At 40.7% G+C, this 26,802-nt stretch overlaps 1 protein-coding gene across 4 annotated transcripts in view; it reads left to right on the forward strand.

Annotated features, from left to right (window-relative positions):
* The first annotated feature begins 3,205 nt into the window (after window positions 1-3,205).
* Window positions 3,206-26,802, forward strand: part of acsl3a (acyl-CoA synthetase long chain family member 3a) — a 31,148-nt gene continuing 7,551 nt past the window's right edge. Inside the window, exons 1-8 of one of the 4 annotated variants that reach the window (XM_019256273.2) lie at window positions 3,206-3,402; window positions 8,453-9,011; window positions 11,277-11,454; window positions 15,758-15,867; window positions 16,643-16,781; window positions 20,321-20,471; window positions 22,673-22,796; window positions 23,024-23,095. In XM_019256273.2, the coding sequence (XP_019111818.2) occupies window positions 8,637-9,011; window positions 11,277-11,454; window positions 15,758-15,867; window positions 16,643-16,781; window positions 20,321-20,471; window positions 22,673-22,796; window positions 23,024-23,095 (1,149 nt within the window). In that variant the 5' untranslated portion in view covers window positions 3,206-3,402; window positions 8,453-8,636. Of the gene's footprint in view, window positions 3,403-5,233; window positions 5,347-7,938; window positions 8,287-8,339; window positions 8,364-8,452; window positions 9,012-11,276; window positions 11,455-15,757; window positions 15,868-16,642; window positions 16,782-20,320; window positions 20,472-22,672; window positions 22,797-23,023; window positions 23,096-26,802 lie in introns of those variants that run through there. The other 3 variants (XM_019256275.2, XM_019256274.2, XM_027280495.1) reach the window with 3 other exon arrangements.

Raw genomic sequence — 26,802 nt, forward strand, 5'->3', positions numbered from 1 at the left:
AACACATCCACGAATCAAATTTCTGACAAATGCCATCGTGTTGTAAGGCCTGGTGGACCATAAGTGAGAAAATCACAGTATGTCTCAACACATGGTGGGCTTCCTGAGTTACTGTGCACCTGATGTTAATGATGTTGCTGTGGTGGATTGTAAAAACTGGATGCTGTCCTTTCTCATTCTTGTATACCATGTATGTTGTATCTTGTTTATGAATGATATGGCCCCATCCCCTGTTGTTCTTGTTGTTGTTATGGTTGTTTTAGTCTAAGACAGCACTGTTTGTCTGTTTTTGTGACTGTCTATGTTGGATTGTGTATATGTAAAAAGTAAATAAAAATATTTTTCAAAAAAAAAAAAATTCTGACAAATGTAAATTAATTCCATCCGAAACGAAGCCCTTTGTCTTAGCCACAGATAAGAGACAGTTTAATTAGAGAAGTACAGTTTCTGAATATTAGCGAGTTTCACGGGGAAAAGAAATAACATTCAACTGAGGCCAATTAAATCTGATTTATTTAGTTATTTTAAGGGTGCAGTGTGTAAGATTTGGGTGATTTATTTAGTTATTTTAAGGGTGCAGTGTGTAAGATTTGGGGCCTATATTTTCAGAATAAGGCAAATATGGTATATAATATTCATAACTATGTTTTCATGCACATATAATCACCTGAAAACAAGAACCTTTTAATTTTGTTACTTAAAATTGGTCTTTTTATACTCGACAGTGGGGGGGTGGGGGTCCTCTATCATGAAGGCTGCCATGTTGAAACCAAGTGTTTCTAAAGTAGCCCAGAACAGACAAACTAAATACTGACTCTAGACAGGGCCCTTGAAGTGTTTCTCTTTCACACTAGGTAGGCAAGGGTGATTTCAATGCAGCAATTACACCACTAGATGGAACTAAATTCTACATTTCAATGCAGCAATTACACCACTAGATGGAACTAAATTCTACACACACTTTAAAATGTGACAAAAGGATCATGATTAATATTGATTCTTTTTTATAAGAACACAAATACTGTAACTAATTATGACAATTAAAAACAACAAATTCCATAGTGCTCTCTGGCATTGCAAATAAATTAAGATGAAAAAAGCGGACTATATATACAGGTGTCATAACCATAACTATCAATGTGATGTCATGTTAAACAAACAAGAAGAATATTATAAAGACAACAGCATCACTTTAGAGCCACTGAAACATTTTAATTTCATAAAGACTGTTTTAGAAATATGTGTCTCAGAGAACATCAGGAAAACATCACATAGAGGACTAATGCTAAATAACAACATGCATTCAATTATTATTTGTGAGCATGAGGAGAGTAATCTCAGTGGAGTGCTTCTGGTGAAGGCCAGACTGAAAATCAAAACATATGTTGCCATTGTCCAGCATGTCTAAAAGTTGCCTAGAGACCACATTTTCAAGGCAAGAAACAGAGCTGGAGATGGACTGATTTCTATGAAAGCAACGAATCAGAAGTCAACAGAGCTGAATGTGCTTGAAATAATGATGTAGGCAGTATCAAGGGAGTTATTTACAATAATAAGCCTTCATGAATGTCAAGGATATCTATGAAAACAGAACATGGCACAGCATGTAATAAATGACATAAGAGAAACTGCTTTACAGATAAGAGGATCATCAGGATTGGAAAAAAAAAAAGTTTAGGAGAACGATTTTAGAATATCAGCAAAATGCTAAATATTTTCCCTCATGGTCTCCTGATTTCCTTTCCTCTAACAAACAGATGGCTTGAGTCATCTGACTCGGTGCTCAGTGGTTAAAACTAATGACAGCTACATTCCAATCATGAGATGATGAATGAAACATATTCTCCCAGTAATCAGACGGCGGAGTCCTGGGAATGAAGCATTATTATTATAACCCTGATGAGAACGTGGAGACAGTGGGCTGCAAGCCTCATTTCACCATTTCAGCTTTCCAGTAATCAGTCTGTTGGTGAATCTGCCGTCTGCTTGTCTTTCTGCCTCCATGATATATCACACTGCCTCTGCATGACACTGCAGAGTGAGTCATCACACTGCCACTGGCACCCTTTCATAGATCCATGTTTTCTTAGGTGCATAACGACATATGATATTCATTTAATGACATGAATGACAGACGTTATAGAAATTAAGAAATTATATTAACTGTATTCCCACTGCTTCACTCCCGCTGATAACATCATACATCAGCCACTTGTGCTCAGGCTCGTAATCAGAGGGTTGTCATTTTAAATCTACTCATATAGTCCTAAAATCTAGATGACAAGTGCGCTCCCTGTTCTCAACAACTCCTGTGTGAAAGCAGATATCAACATATGAGGAGCTACATTTTCACAAAGGTCCTTAGTGTCACGGACAACTTCATTAAAACAACGTATTGACTGTTGCATATCCCAACGGTGCATGTGCATGCATGTGGGTGTATGTGTGTTTTTGGCTGGGTTGGCCCTGTCATGACGAACCACAAGTGTTCAAATGTCCACTTAACTTTGTGTTTAAATTCAGACCATATTTACATGCAAAATTTGGGTGCACTGAATTGTTGTTACTGGATACAACCATGACTCATTTGGTTAGGCTTTGCACCCCTTTTTCCATTCAGGTAAACTTAAGTGTACTTGTTGTCTTTGAGGAAGCTGAAGATTAACTTTCACAGCCACTATTTGGACATGAAATAGTGTTTCCAGTAATCTTAATTAAGGCGTTCCATTTATTGCAGCAGAGACTTTCTAGTGAGCCAACATGCACCGCACCCTGCATCGTGACTCTGTTTGACCTGAATGGAACCCAACCTTAATTAGTATCACTGGTAACACCTGTGTTTACCTACTGTTTAATGTCATATTGTCATGTCATCATATGTCATGTAAAAATGGTCTATTATTAATTACTTGTATTAACCTATAACCTGTTGGAAACATCCTCTCCATCCCCCTTATATAACTAACAGTGCTCGTTTCTCCTAAAACATTTATGCGAGCGCATCTTACACCCGCGCGCGCGTGCCCTCGAGCTCCTTTTGACACTCAGTAACCTATGCAGTCACCTCGAGCCCTCCTTCCATCAGGCACGGCCCCTAGCACGCGCCACCTCGATCAGTCCAATCATAACGCAGGAAATGACACCCCCCCCCGCCCCGCCCCCCTCTCTCTCCCTCCTCTCCCTCCTCTCCCAACCCGCCATCCATCCCTGTACAACAACGCGACGCGCCTGTCACTTCCGGGCTCAGATTGCAGATTTCAGTATCAACACTTAGATGAGAGCCGGTGGATGAATTCATCCACAGAGCCGGTGTCACACAGACCGCCGCACGCAGCGAGGTTAAAGGCGGGCTGTCAGCTGCTGCGTCCCGGACGAACTGAGCCCGGGTGAACAAATTCACAGGTAAGTTTCTTTATCGGTTTAGTTGCCGCGCGTTTATTACCCAGATGTGCGGGATGCTACAGTCGCGTCAAGTTGACCGAGAGAGACACGAGCGGTGTTCTTCTAAAAAAAATAAAACATGAGACTTTCACGCTGCTGCTGCTGCTGTAGTAGCACGGTACACTTGTCAGCTAACTAATTTAATGTTATAAACTGAAGTGTCGCACCGCCCAGAATGAGAATACTATAATAATATATAATAATATACTATCATAATATGAAAAAGACTAACCTAACCCTGAGAGGTGGGTGTGATTTGTGCTGCTCAAATGACATTAAGTGTAAACCCGTTTTTTATTAGTTACCAAGCTATATATGATTCACAGGCATGTTTAATGTGTTTGTTTGTTTTTTTGCATCATGAAAATAAATTTTTAGTAGTCCTTAATGTTGCAGCCCGCTTTGAGATGTTTTATTTTGAAATTCTAAACCGGAAGTTTTCTCGCAGTTGCGGCGCACTTGACCTTTGTAAGTGCGCACTCGGTGCCTGTGGCTCATCGCTCAGACAGACATAATTATAGATAGAGATAATTATAACAACATATAAATTCCTCGATATGTTGCCAGTTTTGTATCTCATGATTTGATTTATTTGAAGAAGTGGAAGTGGAGCTCATATATTTATTGTAATGTAATGATTTTTAAACATGGAAGCAAGCTTTAATAACTGTTTGATGGCAACACACTTTTGTGTTTCTTTAGGACACAGTTAGAGATACACTTGTGCGATCATAACAACACGTGTTTTAATCAAGCTTCATCACCTCACAGCCAATCCTCACCTGAACTTTGATAACCTCATGCTGCTTGCCACATGTAAGTGTGTTCAGTGTGTTTACACAGCCAAAGTGAACTAGCCACTGGCAAAGGTTATCAAATGATGCAGGTTCATTAGAGAGCTCCTATACCTACAGACAGAGATGCTATTGTCTTGCAGGGGTGGTCCGATGTGGTTAGAAAACACCCTGAGGGCCATATTTCTTGGAAGTGCAAGCGAGGACACAAGTCTGCATGATTGTGGTGTTATAAAACATATCTAATTACACACAAAAGACAGTTGGTTTAGTTTCTTTCACCTTTGTAAAAGAAACTTAAATCTAACTTACAAAATCGAACGCATCTAAAAATCAAATCAGACCCCTTTCATTGATTTAGCTGTGATATAAATAATAACGAACTCAAGCCAAAAGCATTAAAATAGCTTACAGCAGAGAAAGGAATAGTTTGGTGACTGGCATGTTTGTTTGCCAGCAACACAAAAGCAGAGAAAAGCCCGAGTCTGATCCGCATAATCCAGCCAACGTGTTCTGTGCTTTCACTCCCTGAATGAAATCATACTTAAAAATCGTTGAGTCGTTTTGTAACCTTTTGATTATGTCACCGTTTGAAATGAGCAAATACACCTCCTCCGTGTGTGCAAGTCTGTCCCCGCATCTCCACACGCCCACAAAAAGCATGCAGAAAACACACCGCATGAAACACAACTCCTCTTTCTCTTCCACACACACACACACGCGCAGTCTGACCCTCGAGTCGTGTGTTTGTGTGTCGTCTCGTCACAATGGCCAAGTTTTTCTGCCATACTTCGGGGCCTGCCTTCTCAGCTCTGTGGGTGAGAGCGCGATGACGTTGGCACACAAAAGACCCCATTCACACAATCTCTTGAGGAAGCAATGATTCCCTCTCACACACACACACACACACACACACACACACACACAGACACACACACACACACACAACCACATGCCTCCTCACCCCACCACTACACAGACCATGTCACAATATTACTCGATTAATCCAGTGAGGGGAGGCTGCCTGCAAAGCGCCTGCTTGTTGCATAAAGCGACCCATTGAGCAACTATAAGTCTGCGTTTTGCGACCACCAGCTTCACGCCGTTAAAGGTAAGAGATTAGAAAGAAGCTTGCTTCTGTATTGCTATAGGACAAACCGTGTATTGACCTCTTATAGAGATAGAGAGGAGCTGAGCTTGTTAATCAGGCGGTGTGGGGCTGGAACGTTAAGGCCCAGACTGCTTGTCTGAACCTGGGTTGGACTTCTTTCTTCTGGCTGGTAAATGACTAATTAGTGTCGGAAACTAAGCAATATATGAATGAAATGTAATAAATTACAGGTGGTTATGAGTGATTTTCTATTCATAGAGATGTTTGGGTAAAACAGTTTGATGAAATCACCGACAGCTTAGCCGACAGTACCTCACAACATGTTAAAGCCTGCCCTCCTTCACGACTGCTTCACCTTATGTCTCTGCCAATGTGTAATCTGACTAGTGGTACCTGGCACCACGCACAGAACTCCCACCCGCCGTTACGTCTCATAATCATGGCTCAGAGTTTAAACGATTATTTAATTGTCAAACAATCAAAATAATTATGAATACTCATTAACCTGTCAGAAGAGCGTTGTTTTTTTGTGACTCTGAAAGGAGCTTTTGAAAATATGAAAAAATCTCATTTTTTTGTGTGTGTGTTTTTTTGATACTTGAGTGAGTTCCAAACTGCAGGCGTGGAGTTGAAAGACATGAGTGTTTACCAGTCAGGGAGTGTGTAACAAAAGACGTTATGACATTGCATAATGGGAAGTGTTTCCGGAGTCTGACTAATAGTTTAGGAGGAGAAGAAAACATGATATTTAATCCTTATATGCTTTGGTTTTTTGTACTTTTTCTTATTAATATCTCTATTTAAAAAATCAAATCTAAAATGTCTCAAAGCCTTCAGATTTATCATATATTAATTACTATTTAATACTGTTGGTTAATGTTCTGTTTATTAAACATTGTTGCTGGAATTATTATCCAGAAGTAGTGCAAATGTTTACATTTTTGGTTAGAGGAGCAGACAATAGCACTAAGATGATTTTCAGTCATCCCTACGGAGGAATGTGGTTTCACCAGCATCAAGTTTTGGTTGTAATATCTGACACCATTCAGAGTGTAAAGAGGAATAGAAAGCCATGGTAGCCGACATGAGAACATGTAGTTACTGAGCTGTTGGCGTAGGTCAATGTAGGTCAGGTGTGCTTTCTACAAGATGATCAAAATTAAAATGGTGGGAGTATTTTAAGCTGTTTTTTTACAGCCGACCTAAAATTCTGTTGGTTGTCTACAAAACCCGCAGCAGAAGAAGTTCAAGTCTGCCAGCTCCGTGCTCTGTTGCCTCTTTTCCTCCAGTCTGACAGTTTGTTTACCCCACTTGTCCACACACTTCTCCTCTGTGGCCTCTATTTCATCGACCTTGACTTTCTGCAAAAAAAAAAAAAAATCAGTGAATGGATAGCGGGTGACGGGGTTAAGCATCTGTTCCTCTGGGGTGCCGTTTTGGTAAAAAGCTGTAGCGTCCTGTGATGAAGCAAGGCATCCAGGCCGGGTAACAAGACACCGAGCAGAACAACAGCGCTGTGGAGGATCCCACAGGGAACAGATGGTAGTCTGGGAGAGCACTGCTGTTCAAAACCTTTTGATTTATTTATGAGTCTCAAAGGGACGCTCGAGGGATGAGCGTATTTGGGAGACGAGGAGGTGCAGTGTGTGAGTTTTGTCAGGGGGGGAAAGACGCGGTGCTTCAGGAGAGCAAGATGAGCCTGTCCACCATATACATAATGAATTACCACTGCTACAATACACTGTTCACTGCTCACACGTTTTTTACTGGGGCCATTTTTAGCTGCAAAGGGAGTTAGTGGACTCAATAGAAATGTCAGTATACATTCTGGTTATTTCTCATACAGGTGGCCTCAAGTTGTAGTTTATGAACATTTTATTACCCAGAAATCTTGTAATATCTAATGTGTTGTGACAGCAGAGAGGTCCCGCTGTCATTGCCAAGTCTTTCAGTTTGTCAACTGAAAGACAGTTTTTTCAAATAATAACAGCCATGTAGTAGCAAACAGTAAGAATCATAATTTAAAAAAATCACGAATGGAACTCATTTAGGGCAGTAAACCAAATTTATTAGAATCTGAAACACTTCAGATTTTTTATGAACCTCTAATATTTATTTTACATCTCGCAAAAATAAATCTATCAGAGCCTGAGGATACTGGATTTCTGGGCACAGTACAGATATTATGGAGTAAAATATGCTGATATTGATGACTGATATTCTTATATCTATAGAAGAAAACTTGGGATCATTTTCTGGCAAAGATTCCAAAGAAATGGTTATCAAACAGCACCAGAGGTGAGAATATTTTACAGTTTAACAATAGGCTTCAATACTTCAACAATAAGATAATCAGCGTGGTGATCAGATAACCTGAACACTGATCTCTGTTCAGAACTCTGGACAGCTCCCAAACTCTACCAACATGTTATGTCTCCATCAACACCTTGGTACACCTTGGTGTCCCCAACCCAGCTGAGAAAATGTGTGCGTGACCTTCTGAGCAAAACCCACTACACTCTCTCAAGACTGTGGTTAGATGATTCACTAAGTTCTGTGTACTTATCTGGTCCTCTCTCCTGTCTGGTGGCTTGCACCCTGTCACACACACACACACACACACTCCTCTTATACCCTTCTCACACTTAATGTCATTTACGTCTGTTAGAGACGCCCTTTTTATTCATTTGACTCTTTCACTTTCTCTTTTGGTTTCTTCTCTTTTCAAATCCTTTTCTTTGTTTTTCTTTCATCTCTCTGTGCTGCTTTCTTTCTTTCTTCTCTCATATCTTCGCCACTTTGACGGTGTGTGACACTGACAGTGGCTTGCGCTGTATCCGTGCTGTGCTCTTGGTGAGGACACACTGAATACTGGATGAAGCTGCAGAAAGGAGAAGGAACATTCGAAACACGGCTTGTCAGCTTTCTCTTCTGCTTCTTGTGAGGACATATGACTGTTTCGTTTCGCTTTCTGAATGAGTTGATTTTCTCAAAGCTCAGGATTATTACAAACACATGTGCGGTCTTATTTTGAACCTAGTTTAACATTGAAAAGGAAAATTGTGTCAGCTGCTCTGATGCCACGTTAATGTCATTTATTTTCCAGGAGCAGTCTGGATCTGTGGGCGTTTTACTGCCAGGCAGGACCAGTGAAGCTCTCTAAAAGAAAGAAAAAGAACGGGACAGAAGGAAAGAGGAATTGACTTCAGAAGCAGGACCTTCTTCTCTTAACTCGTTGTCCTCCATAACCTCTCCTCACTGCTCTCCAGTGTCTTCACAGCTTCACCAAGATGAAGCTGAAGGAGGATCTCAACCCCATGCTATTGCTCCTCTTCCACCTCATGGTATGGATCTACACCTTCATCACCTTCCTGCCGTCCCACATGCTCAGCCGGTCCACCGGAACCGATAAAGACTTCTACGGCTCCGAGGAGGAGCGAGCCAAGAGAGCCAAGGCCCGACCCTTGCTGGGACATCCCGAGGGACCCTACCGAGCGGTGGGTGCCATCAAGGGGTTGATGGGGTCGCTGCACCCAGGAATGGACACCCTGGATAAGATGTTTGAGTACGCAGCCAAGCGGTTCCCACACAGAGACTGCCTAGGGACGAGGGAGGTGATCAGCGAGGAGGACGAGCAACAAGGCAACGGAAAGGTGTTCAAGAAGGTAAAGAGGGATGTAGAAACCATAGTTATAGAATATGACATTTTGGTGCTTAGAGGTAAATGAACCATCACTCATCTGTTTGTTAAATATGAAGCTACAGCTAGAAGCCAGAAAGCCTAGCCTAGCATCAAGACTGTAGACAGGTAGCTTCACATTTAGTGTACAGATATGAAAGCGTCAAGTTCCTTGTGCAGCTCTGCAAGAAATTTAAGAAGAGACGTCAAATCCAGTACGAAATGTACAGATAATAATACAGTAATGTGTGGTCAGTATAGAAACACGAATGAATCTACTGCCACATGTTGAAAGAAAAAGAAAGGAAACATTTTGTTTGGCTGGATTATCGCAGGGCAGCGTTCTACAAGTGTGGGTCATGAGTAAATCCAAGTAATCCCCTGCCAAGTAAGTCTTTAATAGATTTACCTCTGCGTTCACTTGTTATTATGCCATTTGGAATGTACAGCATTACAACGATTATCCTAATCATGGGTTTTACCAATGCTGTATCCAAAAACAGCTTATATGTGACATAGATGATACTAAATTCACCAGTAAAGCCCCTACCACATGGCTAGAAATTGTATCATTGGTGGCTCTCCAAACCTGTTTGTTCTTTCGGAAGACAACAGCTCAGTAACATATCATTCCTTTTTTCAAAAAACAAACAAAATAATGTCCTAAAACCGCTGCGCATTGTAGTATTTTGGCAGAATTTAGACTAAAAGTGCATCATTTGGAGATTATTTTAGGCCACACATTCGCTGTGCTAGTGAGTAAGATTGTAATGAAGTAACATGTCAACAGTGAAACAGTATTTTTTAACAGTTTTGGGCAACAATAGAGCTATATGGCAAAGAGGATGAAGACTTGGCTACACAGACTTTTATCTTTAGATATTGGGTTTTTTTCATGGGATTAGAAAAACATAGAACATTAACCAGCCTCATTCCTTTCTTGATGGTCTACACGACAGTATAAAAATGTCTGAAAACTACTGCTACACTACTTCTACTACATGTTTTTCCAATGCAAGGTGAGATGAATAAAAGGGTTGGACAGTGGTGTCAAGGCATTTGAAGAAACTTCCCAAAGGATGGAATAAGGAAAAATCAATTGAAAGAAACCACACATTAGTCACATTGTGAGATGAGAAAAATCACTCCTGTAAAGCAAATGGGATTGTTTTAATTGTCAGAATTCCTCCTTTAAGCTGGTAAACTTCTTCTTGACCCGCTGTCTGGAAAAAAAACAAAAACCCTTGTAGCATTTTCAAAGTCTAAATGAAATGGTTGCAGACATTATTAGTCTTTCAGCTGACAGCTTGTTATTCTGCTAGACGGCCTAAATTCCATTGACCTCACAAGTATCAAGAGAGCGGAGAGGAAGGGATAGAGAGGCTGGTATTTGTTCAAGAGTGTGAAAAAGAAATCAAATTCTGCTAAGAGCAGACGTACAATGTCGTCTATTTACTTTCAGAAAATGTACTGAATGCAAACACTTGATGCTTTGGTATTCAGTGTAAACTTTATCCAAGTATGTTACACAATCAGGAGTTAGTCAACGTTGCAGTTACATTACCCCACTAATCCCAACAGCCTGATCCTTGTAATCCAGTTAAACCTCACTGTTGAAACACTTAATGCTGCAGGAGAATGTATTTAGCTGCTGAGCTGTCGATTCCAACACGTGGAAAATGACACTGTACAGTCATCATTACTGTGCGCCTCTTGGTGCACTTCCATTTATCAACCATTAGGAGCCAGTATAACCTCACTATTACATTGCAGGACGCTCATTTGTTTACTGTGTGTCATCAGCGTCTTAGTGTTGAAGAGTGTATCCAGAAGCCTGTGTTTATCTTGTGCTCATGCAGATGATGGCCATGAAATGTATGAGAATGACAGCAGAAGAGGAAGTAGTTCTGTTTAGTTACTCTCTTTCCTGTGACTTTTTAATAGAAAACAGGCCAAACACGTGACTGTGGGATACTCGGTGCTGTGCTCATGTGATGGAATGTAGCCATGAGCACACAATAAAAGAAGGAAAGAAATGTGGTTTGGTTGGAGTAACGGCTCACTACATCCTCTCAATAAAAACACTGCAGTACACAGTGTTTTACTGGGAGGATGTAGTGGCTTTTAATTGGAGCATATTTGGTACATTCATCCTTCTTTCCTCCCTCCCTCACTTCCTTTCTTTATTGACCATACCTTTTGTATTCCACCACAAAATGTCTCTCCCACAACCCCCCTTTCCCCTCTGCAGGTAGTTCTAGGCGAGTACTGCTGGCTCTCCTATGAGGAAGTCCACACAGCGGCGTCGCAGCTGGGCAGCGGTTTGGCATCACTGGGCCAGCGGCCAAAAAACAACATCGCCATCTTCTGCGAGACACGAGCCGAGTGGGTCATCGCAGCACAGGCCTGCTTCATGTACAACTTCCCATGTAAGTCCAGTATATGGAAAATACAAAGTACACAAATACAAAGTGAAGTCAAAAGAAGGCCACACAGGTCAGACACAGATCAAAAACAGAACAAAACATAACAGATTCAATGCCATTAAGAGAAAAATGATAAAAAAAGACAATAAATAACAATAAAGAGATTAAAGGATAAAAAAAAGAGACAGAGAATCACCGAGCCGTATCTCCTCTGACCTACATGAGGATTTAAGGCTATGTGCTGGCCTGTACGGGGTTAGCACGCTGGCAGTGAAGGGCCAGACCCCGACAGGCTTAAAAAGTGATCAGTAAAATCTTAAAATCAATCCTCAAACTCACAGGAAGCCGGTGGAGTGAAGCTAAAATGTGTGAAATGTAATGTTGTCTGCTAAAAGCGGTCAGAAGTGATGAATGTTCAAATTTGAATGTTTTGTTTCCAAATCGCAACCAACAAATCCAATTTATGTGTGTTTTAAAGGCAACTAATAGTTTAAAGGAGTTTGAAAACAACGGGAGCCAGAACAGCAGAACAGACCGAGGTAAAAGTGTACTTTCGGTCAAGTCTGTTCTGAGACTCTTCAAGTTTAGTTTTTCCCACTGAGCATCTTCCAAATGTGTCTCAATCAGCCTGATTTATAGCGATTTCTGTTTGCGTGCGTGCACGTACACGTTTGTGTGTGTACGTGCACATGGTAGTGGTTGCAGTGGACAACTCGTAACATGCCGGGCCCAGCTGAGACAGAAGAAGGTCAGTTTGTCCCTTCTGCTTTGCAGTTATATAAGCGTCCCATTTCTCTTCTCCTTTTTTTTTTTTTTTTTACTCCATCCGTTTCATTTTCTTGTGATGGAAACACACTCTAAAATCCTGACAACAGTTGATGTTGAAGGATATGTCGACACTATAAACCACAGAAAGTTTTCAGTCTTCATCCTATAGAGAGCAGTGCAGCAGCAGCAGCCTTCTGCCCTGAGGGATTCCCTGCTGATTTACTCTTTTAATATGTTCTGTGCCAAAGATTACTTTCTTTACTATGAGCATCCACGGCAGCACTTTAGTTTCAGTAAATCATTTCGATTGTCCTTGAAGGACCTTTTAATTTCGGCTGTGTGCTTTAGTTTATGCTCCATTAAAGTGTCACGCTGTGGATATATGCTGCAAGTACACGCTACTAAAGCATCTTCAGAAAGCATCTTTGTCTCTCGCAAACACAAACATTGGGACAATGGAAAGCTCGGGGCTGTGGATAACACGTAGTGCGCGGGGGGAAGTAAGGGGTGATGGCGTCAGAAGAGGGGTGAGAGAGTCTACATGAACATCTGATGTTGACAGAGGCATCAAGGAGTCAGCCAAAAGCCCCCGAGTGAACTCAAACACTTAGTGTGTGTGTGTGTGTGTGTGTGTGTGTGTGTGTGTGTGTGTACATTGTATATTTACTGTGTATTGGCTCTTTGTCAAAAGGCAGATGTGCTCATCATCTGTGTGTTCCATGCACTTGGCATACGTGTGAGTTAAATAAACGGGACACAACAAGCAGCAGCACTGGTATGCACATTCTCCACATAATGCTGTCATATAAAAATCTCATGACTTAATATCAGTTGAGGGATTACACGTGCCTCTGCGGAGTTGAGGAAATTCGACCCTTGGGAAGCCGTGGAGACCCCGTTTGTCGGAGTTAAAGTTAACACAAGGCTGAGTCGCACAAATTCTTTTTCTGTCGCTTCAGAGTGGAGTCTGGATGTTTGTTCAGTTTTATGTTATGTGTGTGTGTGTGTGTGTGTGTGTGTCAAGCTGGAGCCCTTTCTAGTGTTTAGATCTCACGGCTGGAGGTGTCATGGCCCTCATCCACTCACACACATTAGCAGAGCAGGAAGTATTGGAGCTCCGTGACGCAAGAGTGTGACGTCACAAAGCCCTGTGTCCCATAAACACTCATGTGTGTGTGTCAGTGTTGGGATGCAGGGTTGTAGACTTTTACTCTCTCGCTCCTTTCTCTCTCCGTGTTTCTGCTGTCACCCTCCTCGCCTATTTCACTCTCACCCCTTTTCTCGTCCTGGTGCTCTGATCTTTTAACACCCCTCCACACATACAGATACAAACAAGCAGATCACTGTGCAGAATAATGTGCAGTCTGCAGAGATATTTGAGTTAGGGTTAGAGGTTGGGTTCAGCAGATGACATTGTCTGATCTCATCGTGCAATTGCTATGTCATCAGAACATCAATGCCAGGGGGAAATTAAGGAATGCAGTTTGAATGTTTATAATGAAGGCAAACAACTTAATCAGGGTCAGGTGGGGATGTGATGAGAAACAGGTCTGCTGGTTAGGTCGGTTCTCCAATCCCGTGGAAGCCAAACCATAACAGTGGAGGCTGTCACAGCGGCACATTAAAGGAATGAAGGTGTTCGGGTAGAATGGAAAAAACAGTGAGTAGGATTTAGCAGCATCTAGCATTGCAACCCTGTTGCCTCACCTTCCTCTTCCTAATGTGACAGAGAAACTGCAATGGTTGCAGAACACACAAAAAAACACAAAGTGAGCTAAGGTCTTTCCAAAAAGACATTACGTATCTACATTACGTAAGGGACGGCGTTTAGCTCAGTTGGTAGAGCAGCTGCCCCATGGGCTCTTTCCCGCCTGTCATTTCCCATCTCTCTCTCCCTACATTCCTGTCACTCTTCAGCTGTCTCTATCAAAATAAATCTTAAAAATGCCCAAAAAAATTATCTTAAAATAAATAAAAGAACTGTATAAAACTCAAACCCTAATGGCTCCCATGTGGCTGCATGTGCTCCCAATGCTGCAATAGACATATGCACTTAGTCATGACCATAGGCATTATAAAACATGCATGTAGTCTCCGTGACATCATCCACAGGTATCCGAAGTGCCGTTGTTCAGCTTCAGTGTGTGGTGACTCTTGCCATTGCCGTCTTGGCAGTCCTGCCTCCGCTGGCTTAGACGTGGAGCGAGGGTGTAGCTGAGGAGGGCTGAACGAAGCCTGATTATTAACGCATTGTGATGCTGTAAACGTGTTTATTTCCGCTGTGACTGACTCACTTCTGGGGCCAGCCTCAAGTGGCCGTTCAAAGAACTTCTCGGCACTTCTGTGTTGGCTCCACTTCACAGCCATAGAGATTGCTGCTTGGTCATAACACACACATACACATACACAAACACACACACACACACACACACACACACACTCACTCACTCACATACCAATGCTGGTTATATCCCCAAAAGGGCTTATCAGGCAGTGAGAGGTTGTGTCTTACTGACTCAAAGGTTGTGCTGAGGTCTCTTGGGGTGCCTGATGATGTCATCAGTGCAGGAGGGGCCAAATCAGAAAGACTAAATGGTGTAGACAGAGTGCACGTACATTGTCCATCTTCACAAATGCTTCGCAGTCTATACAATAACTCTAGTGTCAGGAACTACAATGTATTCATACAGTGCGTATTGGATTATTATTTGTTCACAAATGTATATATTTGTACTATAATGTGTATGTACCATATTTAGTCCGATGCATTTATCATCTACTGTGCCTGTCTGAGTAAATCTGAATCTACAGATTCAAAAAATAAATAGCATTAGAGGTAATGTATGCATCAGATACTATTTATTGCAGGACAATCACTACTTTTTACCCCCTTAGTCTTAGCCAAGCGGTTTACCACTTGCATCCTCAAGCTGGCACTTCCTTGAATTTGGCTTCGACATCTGTCTGATATGTAGAAAGGCATCCAGATATGGAGTCACTGGGGGCTGTGTGCCATAGTTTCTCAATTATTCCAAGAAGCGTGACCTAACCAAAGGTTTCCCATGAAAATGTTGTGTCTATTAGTCAACTTATACCAGCCTTATTTGGTAAAAACATTTAGACTTTAAGTTCTGAAGATAAAGAATACAGCTTTAAATGGGTTTGGTACAGGAACAAGGCTATAACACAAAGTGAGTTCAGTTTGATCAGTCTTTCTTTGGGTTAGACACTTCATCAGGTACATTTGTACAATCTACTGTGATCCAATAAGACACCTTTGCCTTGACAAAATCAATAATCAGTTTTGACTGACTGTCAACAACAACTGAAACTTAATATACAAAACATAACATAATCATAAAAGTAGAATAGAAGAAGTAGATTGTACAGGTGACCATGAAGTGGCCGTTGAGTGTATACATGTACTGTCTGTACAGTACAGTCACATTCTAGAAACGATTAACTATATTGCATATTACATCACCATGACTGTATTCATTTGTGATAAATGTGTTATTTTTCTGGCTGTATGTTGCAGTGGCCACCCTTTACTCTACACTGGGAGGTCCAGCCATTGCTCACGGGCTGAACGAGACTCAGGTCACCCACATTATCACCAGCAGAGAGCTCCTAGAGACCAGACTCAAGGTTAGATTACACACCAACACACAGGTGTATAGTGAAAATGTGAAATTATGGTTTATCTGCTTGTAACTTTTCAGCATTGCCCAATCCTCTCACAGACTGATCATATGCTAGTTGTGTAACTGTGCAGGGTTAGTTCATTAGTTCAATATGACAAATAATATAAAGCAACGATTTGTGTAGCTCAGTATCACAAACTTAGAGGTCAAAACCAACATCAGTTTCAGGCCCCAAAAAGCTAAAAGACATCATAAAAAAAGTACCCTCAGAAAGAAAAGTTCCACAGCCGGAGCTGGAAGTTGCAAAACTGTTTTAAAGTTGAGTTTGAAGGCTGAACAAGCTCCAATTTTTCATCACTGATCAAAAGTCTGTCAGTGGTTCCTGACCTCAAAATGTCTACTTGAGTGGAACAAAAATATTACAATAGCCAACTTCTAGGCCACGAGAAAGAGAATCTGAGAGGTGGAGAGTATCATTATTGAGACATCAAAGCAGGCTGCATGTTGAGGACTGTTTTGGACAGGTTCAATCCTCAAAGACAAATGATGCTCTGGCAATTCATGTCCCCTTTTTATCAAGGTGGCATAAACACAGCTCCTCTGCTCACTCTCACACATCCCCTCTTAGCCAAAATATTGCTGAAGAAGAAACCTGGTTTTCCTCATGTGCTGATGTGTACACAACACATGATTGTTCGTCATATTTGCGCTCATGCTCATATTTGTCCCTGTGTGTGTGTGTGTGTGTGTGTGTGTGTGTGTGTGTTTGTTTGTGTCAGGCTATCCTAATTGAAGTTCCGAGGCTGCAGCATATCATTGTGGTGGACAATACTCCGACCTCATGGCCGGGCTATCCACGAGGCATCAGTGTCCACAACATGGCTGCTGTGCAGAAGCTGGGAGCCAGGCCAGAGAATGGTAAGCTTGTGTGGAGTGACTAGAGCGAGGCTGCTAAAACATTTGCTGTTGCTGTTTTCAATAGATCAGTGTCTCATGGTAAATTTTATGAGTAGGTTTTTCCATCACAAATGCGATCCCCATGGAAAAATTATAAAACAAGGCACTCAACTGCAAATGAAGAAAATATAATAAGCAATCTGTCATCACCTTGCTATTATCACATTATAAAAAATGATAAGGCAAACTTGTTAGCAAACAGTTGCCCATTAACACATCAGGAAGTCTGAAAATGTACTCTCCTTTTAGTCTCCACCTACTTATCAGAAAATATCTGGCTCTTAAGCTGCTAATTGTTAAAACTATATTCATCGGCTAGGTTGCTCATTTTGTCCGTTTGTTTGTTTCTAGGCTTTAAAACCAAAACAATGAGTTAAAATGAGCTAAAAGGTTTTTTGGATCTGCAGAGTTGATCATAATTTTGTGTGGGATCCTCACTATGAGTGATTCCTTTTCACATATACTTACAGTAGAGCTACTGACGCATTCTGGGTGCACCGCAGCCACCAGAGTCAATGTTTGTTAGTTAGAATAAAACAAAACTTGTGGAAATCTCCGATTGTAAAAACAGCCTAGTGAGTGTGCCCGCCTTTATTCTTTTGATCCATACTTTATATAAAAGAATATTGATTATAACAGATTTAGCAGATGTAGGAAAATCATTTCATGTTAAAGTTAATCTCTATTAACAGATATCTAATAATGAATGCACAATCTGAAGATCAGGGACCAAGATTTTGCCACCAGAGGCATTCTGGGTCCGGGTAGTATTGCTCAATCACCAATCTGAGTGGAGATTTTATTAGCTTCTTTTGAAGTTCTGTAGCTTTGTATGTAGATATCTAACCCTAACCCTAACCTAGCTTTATAGAGATTAGTAGAAATGTGTCTTTCTTTTCAGTCAGTTGCTAATCGCACTGCAGAGGATGTCTTGGCCCGTATATCTGTTATCTGTTTCCCGGATATCCACCGGAGCCCAAGTAACATTGTCCATTGCCTCCAGTCATATTGTCAGACGATAGGGCTCTGAGATTGTGTTAAAGTTAACTGTTATTATAAAGACTTTTTTTTTCTTGACAGCACAAAGTGAAAAAATCATCTTTCCCAAACATCTACTTATCTAACCTAATGCTTCACTCGTGTTTCACACAGTGCATCCCTGTTGTTTTAATTGCAGTTTAAAACTCTTAGAAGTTAGTGACAGACTCTAAATGGGATGGTCATGGTCATGGTGGGGGTTTTCTTGGGGTAGGAGGGTGGGGGTGGATTGGTATCAGTCCCATTAGGTCATGTGAATGAGGAAGTGCTCACATCTGTGTCAGATTAAGGTCGATAGAACGCTTAATCAGTCAGTGAATTGGATGGATGAGGAAAAATCTTCGCCCCCTCTTCGCCTTTTTATTGTGGCCCCTTGAACTGACTGACCCACAACAAGAGAAACTGGTAGTGTAATGTGCAGACAAAGAGGGAATAAAGTATGTTTAGGAAGGGAGGATGGAGCACTGGGATATAGGGGAGGGTCATGTTTACACACAGTACTGTTAACTTCACATGACATCAGCTCTCAGAACACACACTCCTACATGCCTTGGTATCCGAGAAAGAGGGAAGAGGGAGATTGCCGGCCCTCCCCTTGTGACTGAAATGTACTTTACTCTCTCCCTCTTCTTTATGTCTCCCTTCTTCCTCTGATTGGTTTTTTGGGGCCTGCTGTGCTCTGGGTGTCTTAGTTCTGTTTCTGAACAGAGAAGAAAAACAAGACTCTCATTTCCCACATCAAAAGTACACTGCTGCAAGCCTAGCAAACCACCCACTGGTTTTGTTTCCTCCTTTTTAAACTGATTTGTTCTTTAATTTATTCAGACAGGCCCGGTGAGGACCACTGCTGTCTCCATATCTGACTGTCTTTGCTATTACCTTCTTAGTTATTCATTCCTTGATTTTAATAAACATTCACCACAGCCGTTCTTGGCCTTGATTAGAGGACTTGATTGTAAACTTCATCTACTGGTAATTAATTATGCAAACATCATTTGTGTAACATCATGCAAAACAGGAATTGTAGGAAAAACTCTTAGGGCCCTCTCTAATGGATGTATTAATAAGACCTGGCTACTCTCAGTCTTGTAGCCCACCATTATAAAACACAGACTCCGCATATTCAGTGGGCCGCATAACCAGGAAGTTATACCAGAAGCAAAAAAAACATTTTTGGCGTATTCGCCAGGTGAGCAATTGCACTGAATTGATTCAATCTTGGGTCTGGCATCTATATCAGGTTCTACAGCAAAAAAAAAGAAGAAAGTTGGCTCAACTTTTTGCTGCAATGCAACAAGACGTCATCTGGTAAAGTGCTGCATCGGTCATTCAGATACATGCAATCAACGGTCAAAGGGTAAACAGTAGACAACCTTTTTCTACTGTTTACCTTTTGACTGTCGCAACAAAAGATAAAATAGTTTCCGCTGTGATAACTTGTGAAATCTTGTTTTAAGATTTTGGCATCTGATCAGCCTTCAAATTTGCAGAACACCTTAGCCCCCTTGCACTGTATTTAAAGCAGGACTGTCCTCAATCTGAATGCTGAACACTTAAGACATAGAAAGCTGCATGGCACTGTAAATTCTTTTGGACAAAGATGGTCCAAAAGTGTGTAACATTATTCCCTTTGGTACGACTTATTGCATTTTGCATGAAATCACAACTCTACCTTCCAGTATAGCCATTTGGGACAGCTTATAACAATTAAGCGTTGGTTGGGTAAAATGTAGCATGAACTTTCTTTCAAGCATAACCCGACCCTTTGGAGTTAGCACTGAAGTTTACACACCTTTTAACATCTAATGTTTCAATGCCAACAGAAGAATCTCTTGCTTTGGAGCACTTGAAGTTGGGGACTTGTTGGATAGATGTAGCATCAAAGAGAATTTAGGCCTAGGCCTACTGAGAGCCAGAGCTGGATCAACAGAAGATAACACAGTGCTCACCAAAATACAGTTAAAGTCCTGATAATAGAGTTGATGAAGAACATGATGAAAGAGAGTGCAAGAGAGTGTCACAAAGAGGATAAAGGAGATTGGTGTTTTTTGGCTAGCACAGTCAGACAGAACCTCTTCATTGTGCCAAGAGGGGCCTGATTGTTTAATATCACAGCTGACTATTTTCCATCCACATATCTGAACTTTTACTCAGCCTCTATTAAATTACAGCCACTTTTAAATATTTCCTTGGTCTTGGACCATGATGTTCTTTTATTGAATCTGTTTATCCTACACACATGCAACAACCAGACAGAGGCTATTACTTTTATAAGAAGAATGTGTGTGACTGAACAATTATAAACATGGTGGCATCTGGGTTATTTTGTGTTGTGTGGTCGGTTAATATATTTAATCCAGTACACACAAATCACAGTCTTGTTACAAGACGTTGCTGTAACGCAGTTCTGATGTGATCGGCTCAATCTTTGTGCGTGTGTGTTTCCTCTGTTCACATTACAGCAGCACGTGAGCGTCAGCAGCCAGTGCCTTCAGACATTGCAGTCATCATGTACACCAGTGGCTCCACAGGCATACCAAAGGGTGTCATGATCTCCCATAGCAACATCATTGCGGGCATCACAGGAATGGCAGAGCGGATACCCAACCTGTGGTAGGAAAAACAATATGTTAGACACATAGGAGGGACATTTTATTACTGTTTGTACATGTAAAGTAAGGCTGTATACATGTAGCATATATCTGGTCAGATCTGTAATCTTGTTTATTTATTCTTTGATCAGATAAATTTAATTTAAACACATTTTTGTAATTTTTTGTATTTTTTAGGCAATTTTCTGTTTGTCTGCTTGTGTTACCCAACAATTAACATTTGAGTAGTTTGACTTTATTTCTTTAACTCATAAAACGGGTTATGTAGAATAGTGTGTGTCCTCAAGGAGTCCCAAATTATTCTCATTTACCTTCTTGCCAAGACTTTGTGTAGATTGATTCCACTCCCAGGTCTGTACACTGAATATGAAGCTACAGCTTGCAGTTAGTTAGCTTAGCATAATGACTGGAAACGCAGGGAAACAAGTAGCCTGGCTCTGTCCAAAGGAAACAACATCCACCTACTAGCACCTCTAATGTTCACAAAGTTCTAAAGCTTTTTCAGTTTTATCAGCATTTGCTTGCCAGACTACAAATTGAGGCTCTAAGAAGTCATTGCCCCCGCCATCAATCATCAATCGCAACCTATCGTTTTTTTTAAATTCTATGGATTGAACAACATGCTCTTCAATCCATTGAATTTTTGTTCCTACAATATTTATTAGAAAGCTTCGGTGCAGCTGGTAGATCGATTTTGTTCGGATAGGGCGAGGCTAGCTATTTCCCCCTGTTTACAGTCTTTATGCTAAGCTAAGCTAACTTGCTGCTAGCCGTAGCTGCATATTTAGCATACAAACAGAGAGAGAGAGGTATAAATCTTCTCATCTAACTCGTGTCTCAAAAATGCTGAACTATTGCGTTAACCAAAACAAATTCGAGCCATTTTACTGTTATGTCACAACACGTGATGTTTCTGGGGGGGAAAAGTGTATCTTTGTACCTCGACTTGTTGTTTTGCTGTTTGTGAGCAGGATGAGCACCTAAATCCATTTAAGGCTGAGAGTCTCCTGGCCTCAGTGTGTCTGAAGACAAGACAAGCAGTTTAAATTGCATTATATCATCACAGTGGGGACATTAACTTCCTCTTATCTGCTGCTTCAAACTGTTTCCTTTCACTAATACACTGTCAGCTATAAGGCTGTGTGATAGCACTATGTTTAAGCAAAAACTTCTTGGTCGAGGCGTCCGTGTCAACTGAGCACGTGCGCAAGTACAAGTCAGCCAGCTAATACCATCATACAACACGTGTTTACATTAAAACAAAAAATGACCCGTCTCCCTGGGGAGCGAGACGGGGAGAGAGGAAATGGAGGGGAGTTCAGTACAAGTGAAGGAAAAACCTGGGAGGATGGGAGTTATGGTGAGAAGGATGGAGGTTAAAGGGCATACGGATGTTACGATCCCAATCAGTCTTTGTGTATTAAGTAATATGACTGTGTAAACCTCCCCTATGAAAGACACACACGTCCATTTTAATGTGATTCTCTAGAATTTGAAAGAACTGGCGCTCAGATAAATATCTGGCCGGTAGATCATTTTTATGTCCAAGTAAAAGAAAAGCTGGCCCCTGTTTAGTACAGATCTTTTCATCATTTATCTATCTTTCTAGAGGTCATTATAATTTGTATTAAAGCTCATTTTACAGGAGATCGTGCTTTTTTAACTCAAAGTCTGTGCAAAGGCAATACTGAGATTTCTTTTTAAATACATGAAATATGTTGATAAATAGTTGTTGAAATCACGTGAAAAGACTTTGAACGATATATTACTGAAATGTGGAGTTAGAGGTTAAAACTGTTTTTCACCAGTTTTCAGTCCAGGATTTTGTGGGCGGTCCTAAAGGGTGGCTCGATGACATGCCAAGGCCACTCTGAGCATACCCCTGCACCCCTAACAGAGAGACAGAGAGTAATTCTTCTCGCTGTTTGTTTCAAAGTTAGTCATGTCATTGTCTGAACTCAGCTGACACGTTTCAGTCGCTTCAAAATTGCTGCTTGACTGCTCCCCAGAGTGCATTCAGTGGTCACGCCCCCACAGTCCTGGAGCTGAGCTGCTCATTTTTACACAATTTTGACACCTAATTTTATAAACATGTCAATATTTGTAATCATTCAAATGTGGCTGGATGGTTAATAACACTTTCTTCTTTGGTCTGGCAAACTCTTTAATAAAAGTTTATAAGCGTGATCTTTGTGTTTTCAGTGAGGAGGACACCTACATTGGCTACCTGCCTCTTGCTCATGTACTGGAGCTCATTGCAGAGCTCATATGTGTTTCTCACGGCTGTAGGATCGGCTATTCCTCACCTCAGACTCTAGCTGACCAGGTAGTGTAAGACTGGAACAGGACTGTTTTTGCATTTCATTATAAACTTAATGTGCAATTTTCTTTTGCCAGGTGAGCTCTTTGATTAAATTATTTTGTACTTTTTTTTTTTTTAATTAAATTTAATGCAAACAAAAACTAGGAATAAATAGTTTTTAGGTCTTGGTTCAAACAAGAAGGATGTGCTGCAATCATTTTTGTGATATTGATTCTTTTTCCCTCCCAAAGTCAACCAAAATCAAGAAGGGAAGCAAGGGAGACACCAGCGTTCTGCAGCCCACTCTGATGGCAGCTGTCCCGGTACGTCAATAAAGCCTCAACCTTTACAGTATCTCTAATTGAGCTGCTCTCCCTTAAGTTTGTGTTTCAAACAATGCTCTTTGGTCTTGTCTGGCAAGTAGGTCAGATTCCACTCTGTCTTTGTGCATGGTCCAGCTGTGTTAGCAGTGATGGAGTCCAGCAGGCCTTGATCTGATCTGCTCGATCTTTCTCTGGACTGACTGTGATGTAAATACTCTCTGCCTCCAAGCACTGGCTGACGCTGCTCTTCATCACTAAAACAATGTGTAGACACCTAAAGACTAAAATGGCATATTTGAGGTTGGCCTGTCCTGCTCGGCCTTGAAGTATAGTTGAGTGATTAATCCATTTCAGCGGTGATGACGCCAGGAAGGGCTTTACTCAGAACCTTGCATTGGCTCTATTTATTTTGTCAGTGAAAGAGCTGAGCGGCTGTTCTGCTTTATTAGTTTTAGAAGGAGCTTATAGTTTGGGGAAGCATAAAAGTAGGGCATGCAGTGTAAGCTAAAAACGCAAAAGTTTACAGTCAGGGTGTTACCAAGAATTTCATCTAATATGGTATCCACACAGCCATGAGTGCGGTCACTGGATCATTGCACTCAAAAATATGAAGATTAAAGCAGCTATAATTAATATTTCTAAATGAATAATGCATGAAATGATAGTGACAAACCCAGAGGATTATTATTTGACTCTGTAGTTCCCCTCAGTTCTACGATGTGTTTAAGTGTATTTCAGCTCATTGTTTCAGTTTACACGTGTGCAATTTTTAGTGAAAAACCTCTGAACCTCTTTCTGCACTTCCTGCCCAGTACCAAAGACAAAGTTGGAAGCTAGCTGGTGAACTTTGCAGAGAATTTACGATTTAAAGAGTCGTATATTTCCTTCAGGAGTTGGTGGAGACCAAAACCGAGCAATAGTAAATATTGGACATTAATTCATCAGGTATCCAGACAAAATGCCAAATGAATACTCAGGCAAGGCACATTTAATTGTGCTTCAAATAAGAAAACAATGCTAATGTTGCTCTGTGAGGACTGAATGTGTAAATAAGCAACTGTTAGCTAAAAAAAAAAAGCAACTTCATTGGGTGGTAAAATGTGACATTTACATCTTATTTCCGTTCTACTGTAGCTAATCAGTTAGCATTTGTTAGCTAGCTGGCTATTTCAGGTACCCTATTGATTATTCAGGCATCATTTTACTAAGTAGTCATTTCCATAAATATTGACAGCATGTCAATGTCTAATGGCAAAAGTTGCCAAAAAAATGCCAATATTTTATGAAGCTTTATTATTTTTAATTAAAGTCAGTTCTCCTATAAATCCTGACTCTACTGCAGCGTCATGGTAGATATCATTTTCAATTTAAATGTATTTTATTTTTTTCATTTCAAAACCCCACATCAGTGAAATACACGCAGATATGACAAAACTGTTTTTTGTTGCCGTGAAGAAATATGAAATGACTAAACCCCTGAGGAGATTATTATTCCATTGCTCATGTTGGCGAGACTGTATGTCTGATAGTCTCAAGACAATATACCCATGCCGCTGTATTCTCTCTCTCACACCATGAGCTCAGCCCCAACCCCACGCCACCCCCATCTCCCAGTGGTCATAGTGTAAAGGGCAGAGGGCCCCAGTGTCTGGAACCATTCACAGCTGTAAACAGAACGTGAGAAAGCCCCATGTGGTTATCCCCACGACACACACACACACACACACACACACACTAACACGCATACTCACACGCATACAAATTGTTTGCTGTGATATGACAACAGGCTGCTGCATGAATCCTGTGTCGACTTCCTCTCTCACTGCTTTTTGCTTCACACACGCACATATACGCATACACACGCACGCACGCACACACACGCGCACACACACACACACACACAGGAACCAGCTGTTTTTTTATTGTTTTTTTTGTTTGTTTTTTGTTTTTTTGTTTGTGCCCTTTCCCCTATTTAACTGAGTCCAGCTTTTGAAGGAACTCTGTGGGTTTCCATTGCAGACACATTGACATTAGGAAACTCAAAAAACTAAGTCAAATTAGGAATATGACAGCATTGTACAGTAGCCACAATACAAAATAACACTGATTCCTTTTTATCTTGACCAGTTCACCTCATTTTATCCAGTTTATCTCTGACTCAGGAAACCCAAGACATTACAATCATATTCACAATAACTTCACAATTTGTAACATTTCTATATTTTATTTGCCAACGCCACAAAGTAATCAACGCCAGACCCATGCCGTGCAACCAAGATGGAGCCCGTCAGCCTGTATAGCTTTGGTTGATTGTAGTTGGCTTGTTGGCCTTGCATTGAGTCAGTGTTGGCTCATTGAAAGAGATCATTAGTTACATCTTTGCTCGTACTGTTCATCATTTTATTGTTGACTAAAATCGACATTGTTTATCTTAATACACAAGTTAGCATAATGGGTCGCATTGGCTGGTAAAGTAATTTGGCAAGCTATTAATGCCATATCTACTCAGATTGTGTTTTAATAGCAAGCGAGCAAGCTAAGGGTAATAAGCTTGCTGCAATATAGCAAAACATATATCTAAAGTACTGTGTAAATAGCAATTTACCAACCAGATCAGTCTCCTGATGAATTAGTTGATTTTACCCACCCAAGATAGTAATGTTTGCTTTGACCTGTAGGACTGTGTTGGTGTGGGGGTCAGTCATTTGTTGACTCCATTTCTATGCTATGTATCACATAATTTCCCGAGAAATGTCCTTTACATATAAATCAGTCCACTGGCTGTAATAAGCAACTGAGAAAGTCATGGAACCTGTTCACCTGTTAGAAATAAGAATTAAACATAACATTAATACATAAAATATCATCATCTTTAACTCACCTTCATTAACCTACAGTTGTACCTGTGTACCACCAATCAGACTCAGCCAAAGTTACTGAATCTCTAGTGAAATCTTTCAAGCATTTCGTTGCTGCAAAACCAAAACAAAGCTTAAAAAAGAGTGACTATTGGACTTGAACTTGACTATTGGAATGAATGCTTAGGTTGCTATGTGTCTGCTTAATTCTTAAGTAGACAATAGTTTCACACATATTATCCACCTTAGCCTTATTCCAGACCTGCTGTAGTTTCATGCACAGACAGAGGAAGTTTACTGCAGTTCATTCTTGTGGATTCCTTCAGTTTCCCTTGTTTAGTAGTTTACTTGTTGTGAGTAATCCATTGGGGGGCCTTTCTGTTATGCAGCTGAACTTAAGAACACATGTGCTCGCCATTTAACTGATTTGTTCCTCTGGACTTGTACTTAGAAGTTCTAAGAAGTTCTGCTCTTTACGAGCTCTGGTCCTCTTAAATCATCCTGAGCACTGAGGTTGGGTCATGTATGACCACAGCTGGAACTACAGACCAATGTTATTATAGTTTTTATTTCATTTTTAATTTTTGTTTTCAATTCAGTTTTGAATCAGTTAGTTGCTCGTTTCAGTTTAGTTTTTATTAGTTTAAAATGTTTAGTTTCAGTTTAGTTTTTATTAGTTTAAAATGTTTAGTTTCAGTTTAGTTTTTATTAGTTTAAATACTACTTTCAACTTTTTTATTATAATATGGAGGACTATTTGTCGGTAACACAACACATTGTGGGAATTGACAACTGTGCCTCGTGCATGTTGTGTTGACAAATTTGACCAATTCCAACAATTCTGTAAAT

Source organism: Larimichthys crocea, chromosome VII (genome assembly GCF_000972845.2).
Source record: "Larimichthys crocea isolate SSNF chromosome VII, L_crocea_2.0, whole genome shotgun sequence".
Lineage (NCBI taxonomy): Eukaryota > Metazoa > Chordata > Actinopteri > Sciaenidae > Larimichthys > Larimichthys crocea.